The sequence below is a fragment of the Semicossyphus pulcher genome, unplaced genomic scaffold, assembly GCF_022749685.1.
Source record: "Semicossyphus pulcher isolate SPU_LCO1_2020_fin unplaced genomic scaffold, fSemPul1.0.p SCAF_1, whole genome shotgun sequence".
NCBI lineage: Eukaryota > Metazoa > Chordata > Actinopteri > Labriformes > Labridae > Semicossyphus > Semicossyphus pulcher.
This window is the reverse complement of record NW_027211603.1, coordinates 11893509-11907129: the sequence shown is the minus strand read 5'-3', so window position 1 is coordinate 11907129 and position 13621 is coordinate 11893509. Positions and strand designations below refer to the sequence as shown.

Sequence of the window (13621 nt, the reverse complement as noted above, 5' to 3'; positions counted from 1 at the left end):
TGATTAGACTTACTAAACAGGATAATGATTCCCCCGAGAGTGTGTCTCCGTCGCTCCGCTTGCCCTGTCACTCTCCGCACCAGCACCACTGTGGTGATCAAAGCCAGATGTGCTCACTTCTGTTGCTGCCAACAAAGCACTACTGTACTCGCTGTTTTTACAGTTGTCACTCTGCTCAGTGCCACAGCCCTCAGGGAATCTGCTCGGTGCTGCAGCAATAACAGACAAATCTAAAAACACTCCACGCTTCTTCCTCGTGGAACATCATGCACATTATTCGGCTGGAATTAAAATGATTTAAGTTTGACAGGTAAAAGTCAGCTATAACTGTGTTTTTATTGTACGGCTGCAATCACAGAACACAAGATGTTCTTGTGTTTTGGAGCATTTGACAGGAAATAAAAAAGCTGCAGCTCCAGAATTATTTCAGAACGTTCTAACAATATTATTTCTCACTTTTCTCTCTGGTGTTTTTAAATCCTGTGTTATTCCAACATGTCTGTCAACATCTTTCTATTAAATCCGATGATGGCTTTCTCAGAAACGTGAAATTTCAAGGTTTGTTTATCACGCTTCCCTCCACCTGGCTGCTTTTCATCCCATCTGCAGAACAAGTGGATGTTTAACTGTTCTCCTATTTATAGACCTTTTTTTGTCGCTCATGCTGGGTTGAAGTTTGCCTCCTCTCCTGAAAGCCAAACTTATTAAAATCAGGAAAAAGAACCAACAAAGATCAGCTGCTGCTGACAGAAACAGCAGCGAAGCAAACCTGACTAATTTGTTGTGACTGCAGTGAATGAGCATGCAGAAAGTTCAAACCGCAGGATACCACTCAGCTGTTTGAAGAGGGAATAAATCAGCCATTTGCGACAAATAGCGAGATATTGAATATCTGTGGTGATACTTTGCATGATTGCCAAATGTGAGCTATTTGTTTGAAAAGCGGCGAGGGATGAGTTCTCCGACTTTCACGCTCGCTTTTAACAACAAAACATCAACAAACATCTCTCTGCGAGACAGAACAACAAAGACAAAGAACTGAAAGAGGGCAAAAATGTACACCGGTGTAATGCAGCAGTGATCAAAGAAACACAGACAGGAGACACAAAAACACACCTGCCGTGACAGATGGAGGTAGCCCCGGTAAAGAAGAGAGGGCAACACCGCGCTGGTGGAGAGGAATGAGGGAGGAATAATAAAGAAGGTGGGAAGAATACGTTGTTGATTTAAGTAAGTGTTCAACCACAAACACTGCACAAGCACTTTGCACAGACACGAACATTTCATCTGAGACCCGTCTGGGTTTGATCTATAAACAGGAAAAGAACAACGAGAGCCCGACTCGTCCCTGGGTGACACCATTAGGGGTTTTGGTTTACCACCACGGCTTCCTCCTCCTGGATCTGAGCCCGACAACAAGGTGACTCTGCTCTGGGTGCACGATGATTAGTCAGGTTCTGCCACACAGGGACGCTCCGTCCTGCTGCAGCTCCACTGTTCAGAAGAGGAGACGGAAAACATCAGCTGTATACATGTGAGAGAGCAAGAGAGAAGGTGCATGTTAAAGACAAACGCTCAGCAGCACTTTAAAGGGATAGTTTATAATGGGTTTGAATGAGGTAATAGTGAGTCTTTTACCTGCAGTAGATAGCGGTCAGCACGGCCCTTGTTTGGAGAAGCTGGCTGGAGTACTGACACAAATGCTAAGCTATATAGCGGTGCAGCAAAATGTACTTTAACCACTTAAAAAAACTGCATAAAAAAACTAATTTGTGTAAGTATATGTGGGAGCCATAGCAATGTGAAGCATATTTATGGACATCCTGGTAAGCAAAAGTAATGAAACAATTTATAAACGTAGCTGCACCTGCCGTGTTTGAATCAGAAGTCAGCACCGTAACCACGTGTATCCTGCTTTAATATTAACTGTGCAAGTGTGATGACTAAAAGTCAAAGTGTGGGTGAGAACGACAAGCAGACATTTATTGCCTTATGTGTGCGTGAGCAAGAGTGTTTGGCACACGCGTCTTTCAGTAGCCCGAGATGTCCGGCCGTATGCAGCCAAGCTAAGCTGATGTGCTTGTGTTTCTGTGTTTCCAGAGAGTGGAGTAAAGTTACTTTAAAAACCCATGCACGCCCTGAAGTCCCTTTATGTGTCCAAGTGTGCAACATATATCTTTAATGTTTTCACAGCCTAAACCTGCCCTAAGACAGCCTCTTCCTTTGGGACTATGTTTTCCACGACCATGTACCATCAAAAATGTGAACTATCCCTTTAATTTATTAGAAGTAGAAAGCAAAAGTTTTTCTTTTAGATTCATAAACATATGGTGGTATCTGTTGGACTTTTTCTTAAAGGGCCAGTACGCTGATTTTCAACCTCAGTCCTATCATGCTATTATGGGGAGCTAATGCCATTATGGTAGGACAAAAATGCAATTTGGCTCTGTGGCTTTGGAGGAAGCTATCCGCTTCTCCAATGGGCCCTGGAAAACCTCCGGCAGACTACATAAAACGCGACATATGCTGGAGGCCAGGGAGCTCGCTAAACTACACTTCCTCAATCTAGGACGCCCGCCTCCGATCCATGAGGTGTCTTGAAACGCTGCCTGCTCTCCTGTTTTCCCTCCCAGACATTCCACATTTATAACTGAGTCTCATTTAAAATCGTCAGGTTTGAAATGAAGAGTGCAGACCCGAGGATTATTTAGACAATCCAGCGGTATATTCTCGACGTATTTCGGATTCTGTACCGCTCTGAGCCATTGCCTGCAGCAAAAGCGGTAGTATTGCACTCCAGCGTCTCTCGCTGGGCCGTTCCTTTCAGAGGGAGGGGCGCAATGCACGCTGGGTGTTGTAGGAATGTGGAATGGGCAAAAACACGAGCTGTTTGTGCAACTTTCTCCACAGCAATGGCGCCAATTTCAAATATTATTGCTTCTATTGATTACAGAGAACACCAGCCTCCTGTAAGTAAAAGCAGTTGCAAGAAAAACAGCAGAGATTCCAGCATGAACAGCGGCATATAACCTCTCTGACATGGCGGCAGTAGATGTTTTTTTAATCCATAAAGCATCTTTAAGGCTTCAGGTCTTTTCCCTTCAGGCTGACACACCTAACTACAGTGAATATTTGCTGCGAGAGTTTTCACGCACATAACCGAGACTGAAAACTTCCAGTGCAGACATTGACAGAGCCGCAGCCGCTGACTTCGTGTAGGCTGTGTCAACACTGTGTTGGAACATCATACTTTCTGGATTATAAAAACCGGTTGCCAGTCAGCTTAATCCAGGCAGCAATTACGTTTTCCACCAGAACGTATTTGGCGAGGCAAATTAACAGCATTTCATCACGTTTTTTTTGAAGGAGACAGAGATTGAAGGCTGCATCCTTCCTCACCGCTGTCTGCGACTGTGACTGACATCATCAGGGTGAATTACAAAATGATTCTGCCAAACAACCTGAAAATAGAAAGGCAGAAAATTCCACAGTATGATGTGTACAGGGGGTTATAAATACAGCACTGCTCACTCTTTGACTCTTGGGGAAAAGAAATAGTGACAAATCTGTTGATCTGCTTTGTTCTCCCCTCCCCCCTCCTCCACCTCTTCCTCTCCAAATCCTCAGACACATTTTTAACTTCATCTCCAATCAAAGAAGCCCAGATTGCAATCTGCTACACAATATGTTTTGCTCCACTTTATTAGGCCCATAGATAAACCTCATGGCTGGAACACAGGCCTGTGAGTAATGAAGGCTCCCTCAGCATAACAAGATCCTACCCTCCTTATGCTCTCCTTCTCCTCTCAATTTGTGCCGTGGATGCGTTTAGCCGGTCATTTCCCTGCTTTTCTTTCGCGGGAGCAGGTCCGCCGCACAGATGCTGGAAGAAAACGTAATTATTTTTTAGATCTTGAAAGCATGCAGGCAATTAAAACGAGTGGATTGACAATATCTATGCAAGTCCAGGTTCTTCCTCCTGATGTGGACAAAATGCATTCCAGCTAATCATGTTATATTAAAAATTAGACACAGTGTTCTTACCTGAAACACACGCTCACACCATCCTTGTGCGGCGAGGTTTTTGTCACTTACACTGCAGCGCATATTTCTGCTAAATTACAAGACAAACTAAAGGTTAGATGTGTAAAACAGTTGGTGACATGTATGCTTTTTTTGTATTTTTAAACGCCTGAATGTGAAGCGTGTTTACAGCACAGTAATTATCGTGTACTAACTCGATGGCACATCCTCAGAACCGCCAAATTAGGGCAGGAGAACACCCACACATAATCTCACAGATCAAAATAACACTAGGGAAGCTGAAAAAGAGATATTTAATGACACGGAAACTGAAAGTCTCTGTGGCGTCGGAAAGAAAAACTAACAACCGGCCTCTTTTCTGAAGCAGAGGTTTAACAGAAAGCTCAAGAAGAAGGGGGCCGCTTTAACATCCTCATAGAGAGCCGTGAACGGACTTCAAATAGAGTGGTTTGATCCTAAATTGTTGAGTGAAGATCACACTACAGCCAGATCAAGCTGAATCACTGAATGAGCAACAACAGCAACAGCTGGGCTCCAGCAAACCTCTGAGTGCATCGCCGGGCAGGTGTTGGTGGCTCGGCTCCAGATGGGGACAGTTGTGTCGCTCCCACTGCTGCAGATATTTACCAGCTGACAGGCCGCAGCAACAGACCCCGTCAGATCGAGGGTTAACTGGTTGGCAGATATCTATGAGTAGCTCTAAGCTCTGTATAAGCCCAGAACATACAGGACGTTATCTGTTTGTGTACCGATTTCTGTTTTAAAGGAGGCATGTGGTCCTTTTAATGTCTTGTTTAATTAATAAAATAGAGTGATACAAGTACACACATGCTCCTCACAAGCTGGGAGTCAGATGTGACTTTTATTATGCAGGTGCACAGAAACTGTGATAATCTGGGTTTTTATAGTGTGCACATGATAAGGTAAGAGTTTTATGAGGAAATCTATTCATGAATGATCAGAGCTACACATGTAGAAATGTACAAACAGAACATTAACAAGGGCTACTTATGGAGATTGGTACACGAGGGAATTGACTGTCTGCGCAGAATGAATGCCAAAAGAAGGAATATAGGGGTTTAGAAAATATATCAAGTGTTTGTTTTTAGCCCTTTTAAAGCTGCAGCCTTCAGTGGTTAAACATACATGTAACCAACTTTAAAACATTTTAGAATTAAAAGACCATTCTCCCAAAAATTGGGCCCTTAGGGTCAACTGTGCAAGCAGTTTATTAGAAGCCAAATTAACATTTATTGTTAGTGTTAGGCAGCGGCCTGAAGGAGGGAGCTGGGTGATGTCGCATTAAGAGCCAGAAAGTCCCCCGCTAGGACGGAGGTTGGGGTGGATGGATGGGTAAAAAAAAATGACGTCATCCCGGAGACGAGTGTGTGTATACCAGAAGTCAATGTTGAATAATGTACATATTTTTCTTTCCTTATCCTAACCAAGTAGTTTTGCCTGCCAGCTTTGCCTAGGTCTGCTGAAGGTGGTGATGCTGTTTGGGTTGCTATGACGACTAAGTAACTTGTACATTTTGGGATGAGGGCGCAATGAGAGAGGTTTCTTCACTGAGTGCTTATCATTTCATCAGGGTACAAATATGTTGTGTTACATTCAAATTGTGCCTCAACCTTACCAAACTGCAACAGTTACCCAATGTTAGCCACGTTAAATATCATGTTTTTCCAGTACGCCTGTTGCTCGTACTCTCCAACTGTCCTATATATATCAGTAAGGAAGTAGGAAGTATTGGATTAAGTGATAATGTGTTTAGACTAAGATTTGATCTCGTTCTGCACTTAAAGTGATAATCTCAAGAACTCAGTTTCGTTCTCTTTGGTGCCACCTATGGTGATAAACGGTATTTGCGGGAGCACACTTCCCAGATATCCAGACAGTGTCGCATGTGTGACATCCACGGTTGTCTCCGGTCTCTTGATTTTCCTCGCTGACGGTCTTTGTATTTTCACTTATTTTTGAAGTTGTATCTGTAGTCATCGATCTTTCCTGTGTTTGTTCAGCCATAGTAGATTACTGTTTACTCGCAACACTTGCAGAGAGCGGAAAAGCAGCCGCTTAGCTCCGCCTACCCTCTCTGGCAGACCAATCACTGCTGGGTAATGGAAAACGCGTCACTAACTGGGCGCCGCTTGTGATTTTTTCTGTGAAAGTAGCCACAGACACCCAGTCTGTAATACTGCAAATGCAAAGGCTTTCATCAGTGGGCCATAGGCTCAATCAACATTGTGTTACCTCATTCGGTGATAGATAGTGACTTAACAGACATTTACTTACATGAAAATCTTCGAGATTGTTTCTTTAAATCACCACAGCGAGGATGTGATCTCTTGGTTAGTGTATGATGACAAGAAGCAACAATGAGAACAAAGGCCTTTTTTTTTTGCTTTATTTTATAATAAACAGTTCTATAAAAATAAGTGATAGAAATACAGATCCAACAAATATGCTTAAGATATGAGTCCATTCAGGAGGAATGTATGAAAAGAAAGAAAGAGCATCAGTTCTAGTTAACTTGCGGCTACATGAGCTTGTTTTTGTGTCATAATGTTGAAAGTGACATTCTTAGACACTGGTCCCTTTTTGCACACTTGTTCTCACATGATGTTCTCGCCAAAGACAACGCAGTCCAGTTAAACCAAAATCAACTTGTCAATTGATATCTAGTCATTTGTATAACCTGTGAAAGACAATGATATTGATAATTGTTCCTATATGTTTTCATATATGTTTTATAATAGAAAATAAAAACAATTAGATTGATGCTTTGAATATAAAAGACATCCGATAAGGAATGAAAAAAGACCCAAGAAGAAAAAAAGAAAATCATTAAATACCAAAATATAAGCATAAAGATTTTACACGACTCATAACATGCATATGAAAAAAGCTAAAATACAGGGAGGACAAAACAAAACGATAAAGCTTAAAAACAAACCATAAAGCAGAAGTTATCATAGGACAGTGAAAGGAAATGTGATATAATTTGTATTTAATATTGCATATTGCTTCAGGATTACAAAGAAAGTGCTTAGCATTGTTGAATTGTGTGCTAGCAGAGAAAAAGCTGTTATACTGTCATTGTTAAGAACATATGAATGATAGCCTGATAATTTTGCAGAGCACTTCACAGGATCAGCGAGAGAGGAAATACATTCAGCAGAGTCTCTACCTCATACAAGAGTTTCCTTTTGAATCACAACTTTTGTAAATCAGTTTCTTTCATCAAATAACACTTCATGAAAGTGGACAGCTTTCTGCGATTTACCTTCATGAATCCTCTATTATAAATGATTCTTTTTTTACACTGTACCATGGAAAATTAAAAGGATGGCCCTCAAATTCTAGTAATTTCAAACAATAACTCCTTCTTTACAAAGATTTCAAAGAAGTCATTGTTTTCTTTCTGCTTCTTATCTGGGACGAATCTTTTATAACGCTGTCTTTTTGACAAAATTGTAAGCTGTTAGAAGGAAACTCTGCGAGGTTACATTCAGAGCGTGTTTTTATAAGTACTGTATGTGTGTAATTAAAGAGATCATGTGGAAACGAACCTCACAAGGCCCTGAGTTTGGCCAGAAGAGCCTCCACATCCGACTCTCCGTTGGTGCTGCAGCTGCTGACTGCAGCAGCGGTAGAGGTCGGCTGGAAGGCCGAAGGCTCTGCTTCAACCTCCATCTCTATTGCAGCTGGTTTAACCATCTCTCTCGCCACCACCCTCTCTCTGTCCAGCCAGCAGCTGTTTGCAGCGTTGTTCCTGTACCTGCGGCCCGACTCGGAACCCGCTGCAGCCTTGTCCCGGGCTGCGGAGGGATGGCCTTCGGACTCGTTATGGGCCTCCTTCGCAGGGTGAGCTTTCACGGCTGAACCCGCATAAATATTCTGCCGAGAGCGAGACCTTTGTAAAGGCGCCTTGTTGTTTTCTGTGAGTGTGAAACAGAGAGACAAAGCAGTGTGAATGAGAGAGGAGAGGGACTGGCCAGCTGACTCTTTTAATGAGTGGAAGCAAAGGGGTTAATGAGACTACAGATTGAATTACAGGCACCAGAGAGAGGAGGAGGACGGTTAATAAAGGCAAAGCAAGTGCATAGAAAATGTAGCATCAGTTATTCTGCAGTAATCCAGACCATCTTAAGCAAGCATGTGCAGGTATATATACACACAAACTTACCTTACAGGTTGAGATTGGATGCAAACACACTGTGGAAGAGTACACACTGTATACAAAGTGATGAGGACAAATCTTCTGCAGCAGACTGAGGCGTGCAGGGAGCTCGATATGATGAAATGGATATGGCTGATCAACTGCAGCAGAAGCTCAATAACATTGTACGTCGCCCTTTTCCAATCTCCCAGTCTCTTTCCCTTTTCTCTTACATGACGCCCTCCCACCCACCTCCACCTCCCCTGATTCCACCATTATCATCCATTCTCCTTCCTCTGCTCTCCATCTCAGCTTTCTGCTCCTGCTGTAGTCCCCCTTCATCTTTCTTATTTCTCTTAACCCCCCCCTTACTCCTCCTCCAACGCTCTCCTCAGCCTCCCGCCCTCCCCCCCCTCTAGTTTCCGACTTAAAGCGCACACCCCGACAGACAGCGGAACAGAGCCACGGCCCAGATCAGACCTACGTTCTGAATTATAATCCCTCTGAGTAGATCTCAGACTTCATCATCGGTATGGAAGGAGAGGGGATATCCATATTCATGTGACCTTGAGCGTGAGGCTGAGAGGAGTGGCGCGAGGAAAAGACACCAGCGCATTTAAAGTTTCCTGAGCATTAAATGTCTGGCAAACAGGAGTCAAACACAGCAGAGCAGAACAGAGCGACCCGCTCTGTCAGCCAATCGGTAATGAGTTTGGAGCGTGGCCAGTCAGTCATGACAGTGTGTTTTATGGGCCGCGCTGACGAATGACAGGGAACGTCCCTGAACACAACCTCTGACAAATAAATAAGGATAAAGGGAGGAAAGAGAGCAGACGAGAAGGAACTGACGGAAAAATGAAGCACAGAAAGCCGACGATCACACACAACGCATACTCACACAGCCACATTCAAACAAAGAGTCGTTAGGCAAACAAGAGGCAGAGGGGGGATTTTAAAAGGATGGAATGAGTCGAGTGTGCTGCCTTGCTGCTGTGACTGAACATTTACCACAGCTGAAAACCTAAGTCTCCTTTCATTATCCCGCTCTCTTCCTGTTGTTGCAGTACCAATTGTAAAACATGACAATTATTCCCCGCTGTCAGTCCTCTCGCAGCACACTCCCCCATCCTGTCCCCTTTCTCTCTCTCCCCTCCCTCTAAAAACCTGTCACCCCCCACCCCCCCTCCCCCCAATGCCTGCTCCTTTCTTCTAAATGAGACCGCAAACACACGTTTCCTTCACAAATAAAGCTTTCACAGATTCAGAGCGGATGTTAAGAAAATTATCGATTGTGGTATCAGCAATTTGCATTTTAATATCTTGTTTACACTTGTGTCGAAATTTTAAAAACGATGCCGTATCTGTCTTCTCGGAGAGAAAGAGAGAGGCGGGCATAATCAAACATCAGTTTTTCCGATGAAGTTCAAACAAGCATGTCGTTGGATTTAGAATATATTAGCATGAATTATCATTTAACCATTTTCTGCTCTGCGTGAATCCATAGTAATTATGTAGAGAAAAAAAATACAAAGTACTGTACTAAACTTCAAAAATAGTTTAAGCGAGAACAAACACACTTCAAAAAGAGCTCTTATCCAAAAGTGCATTTCTTTTCTCCCTAACAGGGCCCGGCCTTTAGTGGTGAACATGATCAAAGTGCTGGCAAGTTCAGTTTCTTCTCATTCTGCCCGCCTGTGACACCTAGCTGCCCCGTCCTTTGAAGCCTCGCTAGCTTCTCAAGGTTCGCCTTCATCTGAGCTGTTAAACACGTCGGAGAGATGTAAAACACGTCTCATCTCGCAGGTTGGACTCCTTTACCCAAAAACTGACACTGGTTTTTTTAGAGGAGAACAAGTCAAGAGGGATGTGAGGACAAAATAGTCGTCTTTTATTGAACACATGTAGAGGTAGCATGAATGTGCATTTCCCCCCAGAGTTTGATGCACACAAGTGTAGATAAATGAAAGTTGGTGTTCTAAGCTTTTCATTTAAATTACCATGCACAAAAATCCCCCTTAAATCAGCTCCTGTATTAAGCTTTATATACTATTATAACAGTGTCTGACTCATGATGGACAGCACCAAGGATTGGGTGGAAAAGGACCAAATGCAGCAGAAACACAGAAATCGCCTCTTTCATTCCAAACATTCTTCTTCATTGTCAAAATCTGGTGCCTACATTACCCAGAATTCAACTCAACCGTGGACAGTCTGGTCTGAAATTTAGACGCGTTATGCTCACAGCAGCCAATGTAGCCGCCAGCCTCAAGCAGACATCTGACTTCACTTCCCCGTGCTTTCTTCATGATCACACTTTGAGTCGTCAGCTTCAACCAATCCTGACTCAAGTGACATCACATGGGGGAACAAAAGGCTTTCCCATTTAAACAGCAGTAGTACCCCCCATGTTCAAACTCTCTCTGTCTAACAGGAAGCGTTGACCAAAAAGGAAAATTGGACAGGCCTCAAGAAGGAGGCATTTTTCACCTAATTGTTGGCCACTGGGTGTTGTTTACCTCGGTTTGAGGGTCATTGTCATCCATCTAAATGCAGCCCTTTGAACAACACTAAATGGGTGCATGTCCTTGTAAATAAAATAGCTTATTGCTTCAGTTATTGGCTTTGACCGGGAACAGTTAGGGGCAAGTACAGTAAGTAGGTATTGCTCGCTTTGTTGTTAGCGAGCATGGGTCGACTGCTCCTGCAGCAACTCTTTCCGAAAGCACCCGGTTGTTCTCATAAGGTGTTTTTTTTGTTACATTTGTTGCATATCTTGCGAGCAACATTTCTTCTGTCAGGATTTCTGGCAGTGCCGCAGACTATATTTAACCATCCTTTTCTCAAGGTGGACCCAGGATCCTTGAATCAGTGTAGCAACATCTTGCACTCGTATTGATTCTCTCATATGTAGCTTTTCATCTCTACACGTCGGTGTGATAGCAGTTTAAAGGAAATACTTGCCTGGTCCAAGGCTGTGAGAGGTTCCATGTGCAAAGAGCAGTAAACGATCTTACGTTTCATCATGCGAGATCACTTTCTCCATTTCTATTTGCTGCCTTGGCTGATGCAGATGAGCTTTTACTCATCTCTCTCCCCGCTCCCCTCTCCTGCGCTCTTGAAGTTTTTGAGAAGTTAGCAGGCAGGCAGGCAGAGACAGGGAGCCTCAGCAAAGAGACAGAAAATGAAGTCTGGACTGCAGCAGTGTTTGCCTTGTCTGTTTCTCTGTCTGTTAAATATACACTGCCTGCCACCATTGTGGGGACAACGAACCCATCTACATGAAGAGCTGTTAAGAGATTGGACAACAGTGAACTCATAAGAAAGCCTGGAGACTGGTATTTTCCATTGTCTGTAAAACATGAACACAATGCGATTTTGCTAAACAACTAGTCTATCACAGTCTTCGGTCTGCAGCTGTCCTTTACTTTGCTTGAAGGCAGAATGGAGAAGAGAAGCTGTTGAAAAACAAGGATAAAAGAGCTGGAAGGCTGCGCTTGTTGTGTCTCTTCTTGCTCTCATGTGTGCTGAAAAGCTGTGGCTCTAAACTGTTGTGCTGCGGCATAAAACAAGTCAAATCTTAACCAAAACAGACTAATCGCTGCTCTGAACGGCTTGAGAATATCAAGAAGTTCTTGATGGACCCATGGTGGTTTATTAAACGTCTGATAGACTGACATTTTGCAGAAATGCAAAAGGGCCCTTGGAATAGAAGAAACGGGGAGTTTATTTTTTTCTATCAGCAAATAGCTGCAGAGAGGAATTCACATTTTCCTCTTGTCAGATCATTTGGTCCATTTGCATTTGCCACTTCAAATACAGATGCAGATGAGCCTTTCCTCTCATCTCCCGCTCCCTCCCCCTTCCCTCCGCTCTTATGAAGTTTGTAGTATTTGATCACTTTAAGAAGAGAGTAGTCGTGCTGCCTCGCGGAAATACAGACATTGAAGTGACTTTTTCTCTCTGCGGAGTGACTGACACAACAAGTTGAAGTTAGCAAAAGATCAAACGCACACGCCATAAATCATAACACAGCTGGCTAGCTTGGCACTTTGCCGCCTGTTCCGTTTAATGATAACTATTTGCCCTGTTTTTTGCATCTACAAGTGGAACATCTGGGGCCAGTTTACCGCACAAGGATCAGGTCAAAGAGACGGAACAAAAAATTCCATTTCGGGCGACGTTTTTCAACCGGGAATACAAATAATAATTACTTTAATTGTGGATTAAACAACCAATTTTCATTCAAATGACAGCTTTAGTGTTTAAAACGGCTAAATGCAAAGCACAATTTTCCAAGGCCATAGTTAATATCTTTTAACGTCCATGCGTTGTACCGAAATCTGAAGCTGCAATTTCATGAGTCTGGTCAGCCCTATAAATGCATCATTGATACGACGTAGAGCAAGAATGAAAAGAGAAGATGCTCCTGGTAGTTTAAGTATATCGGCTTTTTGCTAAGTGAAGATAATCACCCTTCTAATGAAGTACTCAGTCATCCACCACCTTGAAATAAAGATGGCAAATAGAAGTGTGTCTCCATTATATATAACAGATTATAAATCTTGGTGACTACATTGATCTATGACTGTCCAAACTCAGACCACTTGCCATTTATTTACCTTAAACAGCAATAGAACAACTGATTGAAATTGCTTAAGCAGGTGAATCTGCACTAGCCGTCTCAGCAGGGGGTTTGCAGGGTGCAAGAGGAAACCACAAATAGCTCTCGGAACATCCTGTCCTCTAATGGACAGCTGTACATCGCTACTGAGGCCAGACAGCAGATGCAAAACAACATCATCATTTGGTCCATGTGAGTACGAGACTCTGTGTTCTCTGCTGTGGAAAACCATTTAATGTGTTTGTACATTCAGAGGACATCCAGGAGCCCGGCAGAGTAAAGCAACATTTAAGAGTTGAAAATGTATGGTGTCATAAATGTGTGTGATGCCCCGAAGTCCCCCAGCGAGTCTTGTAAAAGGTAACAGCAGACAGCTTGTTAGCTTGCCTCTGTGCATTAGGCTGGCTGTAATTAAAGATCATTACTTGGCAACACACCAGTCATTGAAGGTTTGTCCCTTGCTTCTACATCGTAGTCACAGAGCAAAAAAAAAAAGAAAAACAGCAGACGGGACTAAAAACGAGGAGAGGCACTGAAAGGAGAGTGGACGGAGGAAGAGAGTGGATGTTTAGGGAGAAGATGGGCAGAATAAACAACCTCAAGACTGTGGCATGATTTTGAAGCAATGATTGTGATTTGCACTAGACTGAAATAAGGTACAAAGAAAGAGAGGGATACGGCGACAGAGAGGAGAAAATAGGGGATGTATGGGGATGGATTGTTGAGAGAGCACTATAACAATCCCTGTGGGTAATGTGAAAACCAGCACTGTTATAGGTAACTGAAGCCTGTCC

General features: G+C 43.1%; 1 protein-coding gene across 1 annotated transcript in view; it reads right to left on the bottom strand.

Moving 5' to 3' along the window:
- Positions 1–6969: 6969 nt before the first annotated feature.
- The window catches only part of LOC138584955 (protein diaphanous homolog 3-like), a 174609-nt gene continuing 167957 nt past the window's right edge, over positions 6970–13621 (bottom strand). Inside the window, exon 28 of the mRNA XM_069657154.1 lies at positions 6970–7985. Coding sequence (XP_069513255.1) covers positions 7618–7985 — 368 coding nt within the window. The 3' untranslated portion in view covers positions 6970–7617. The remainder of the gene's footprint in view (positions 7986–13621) is intronic.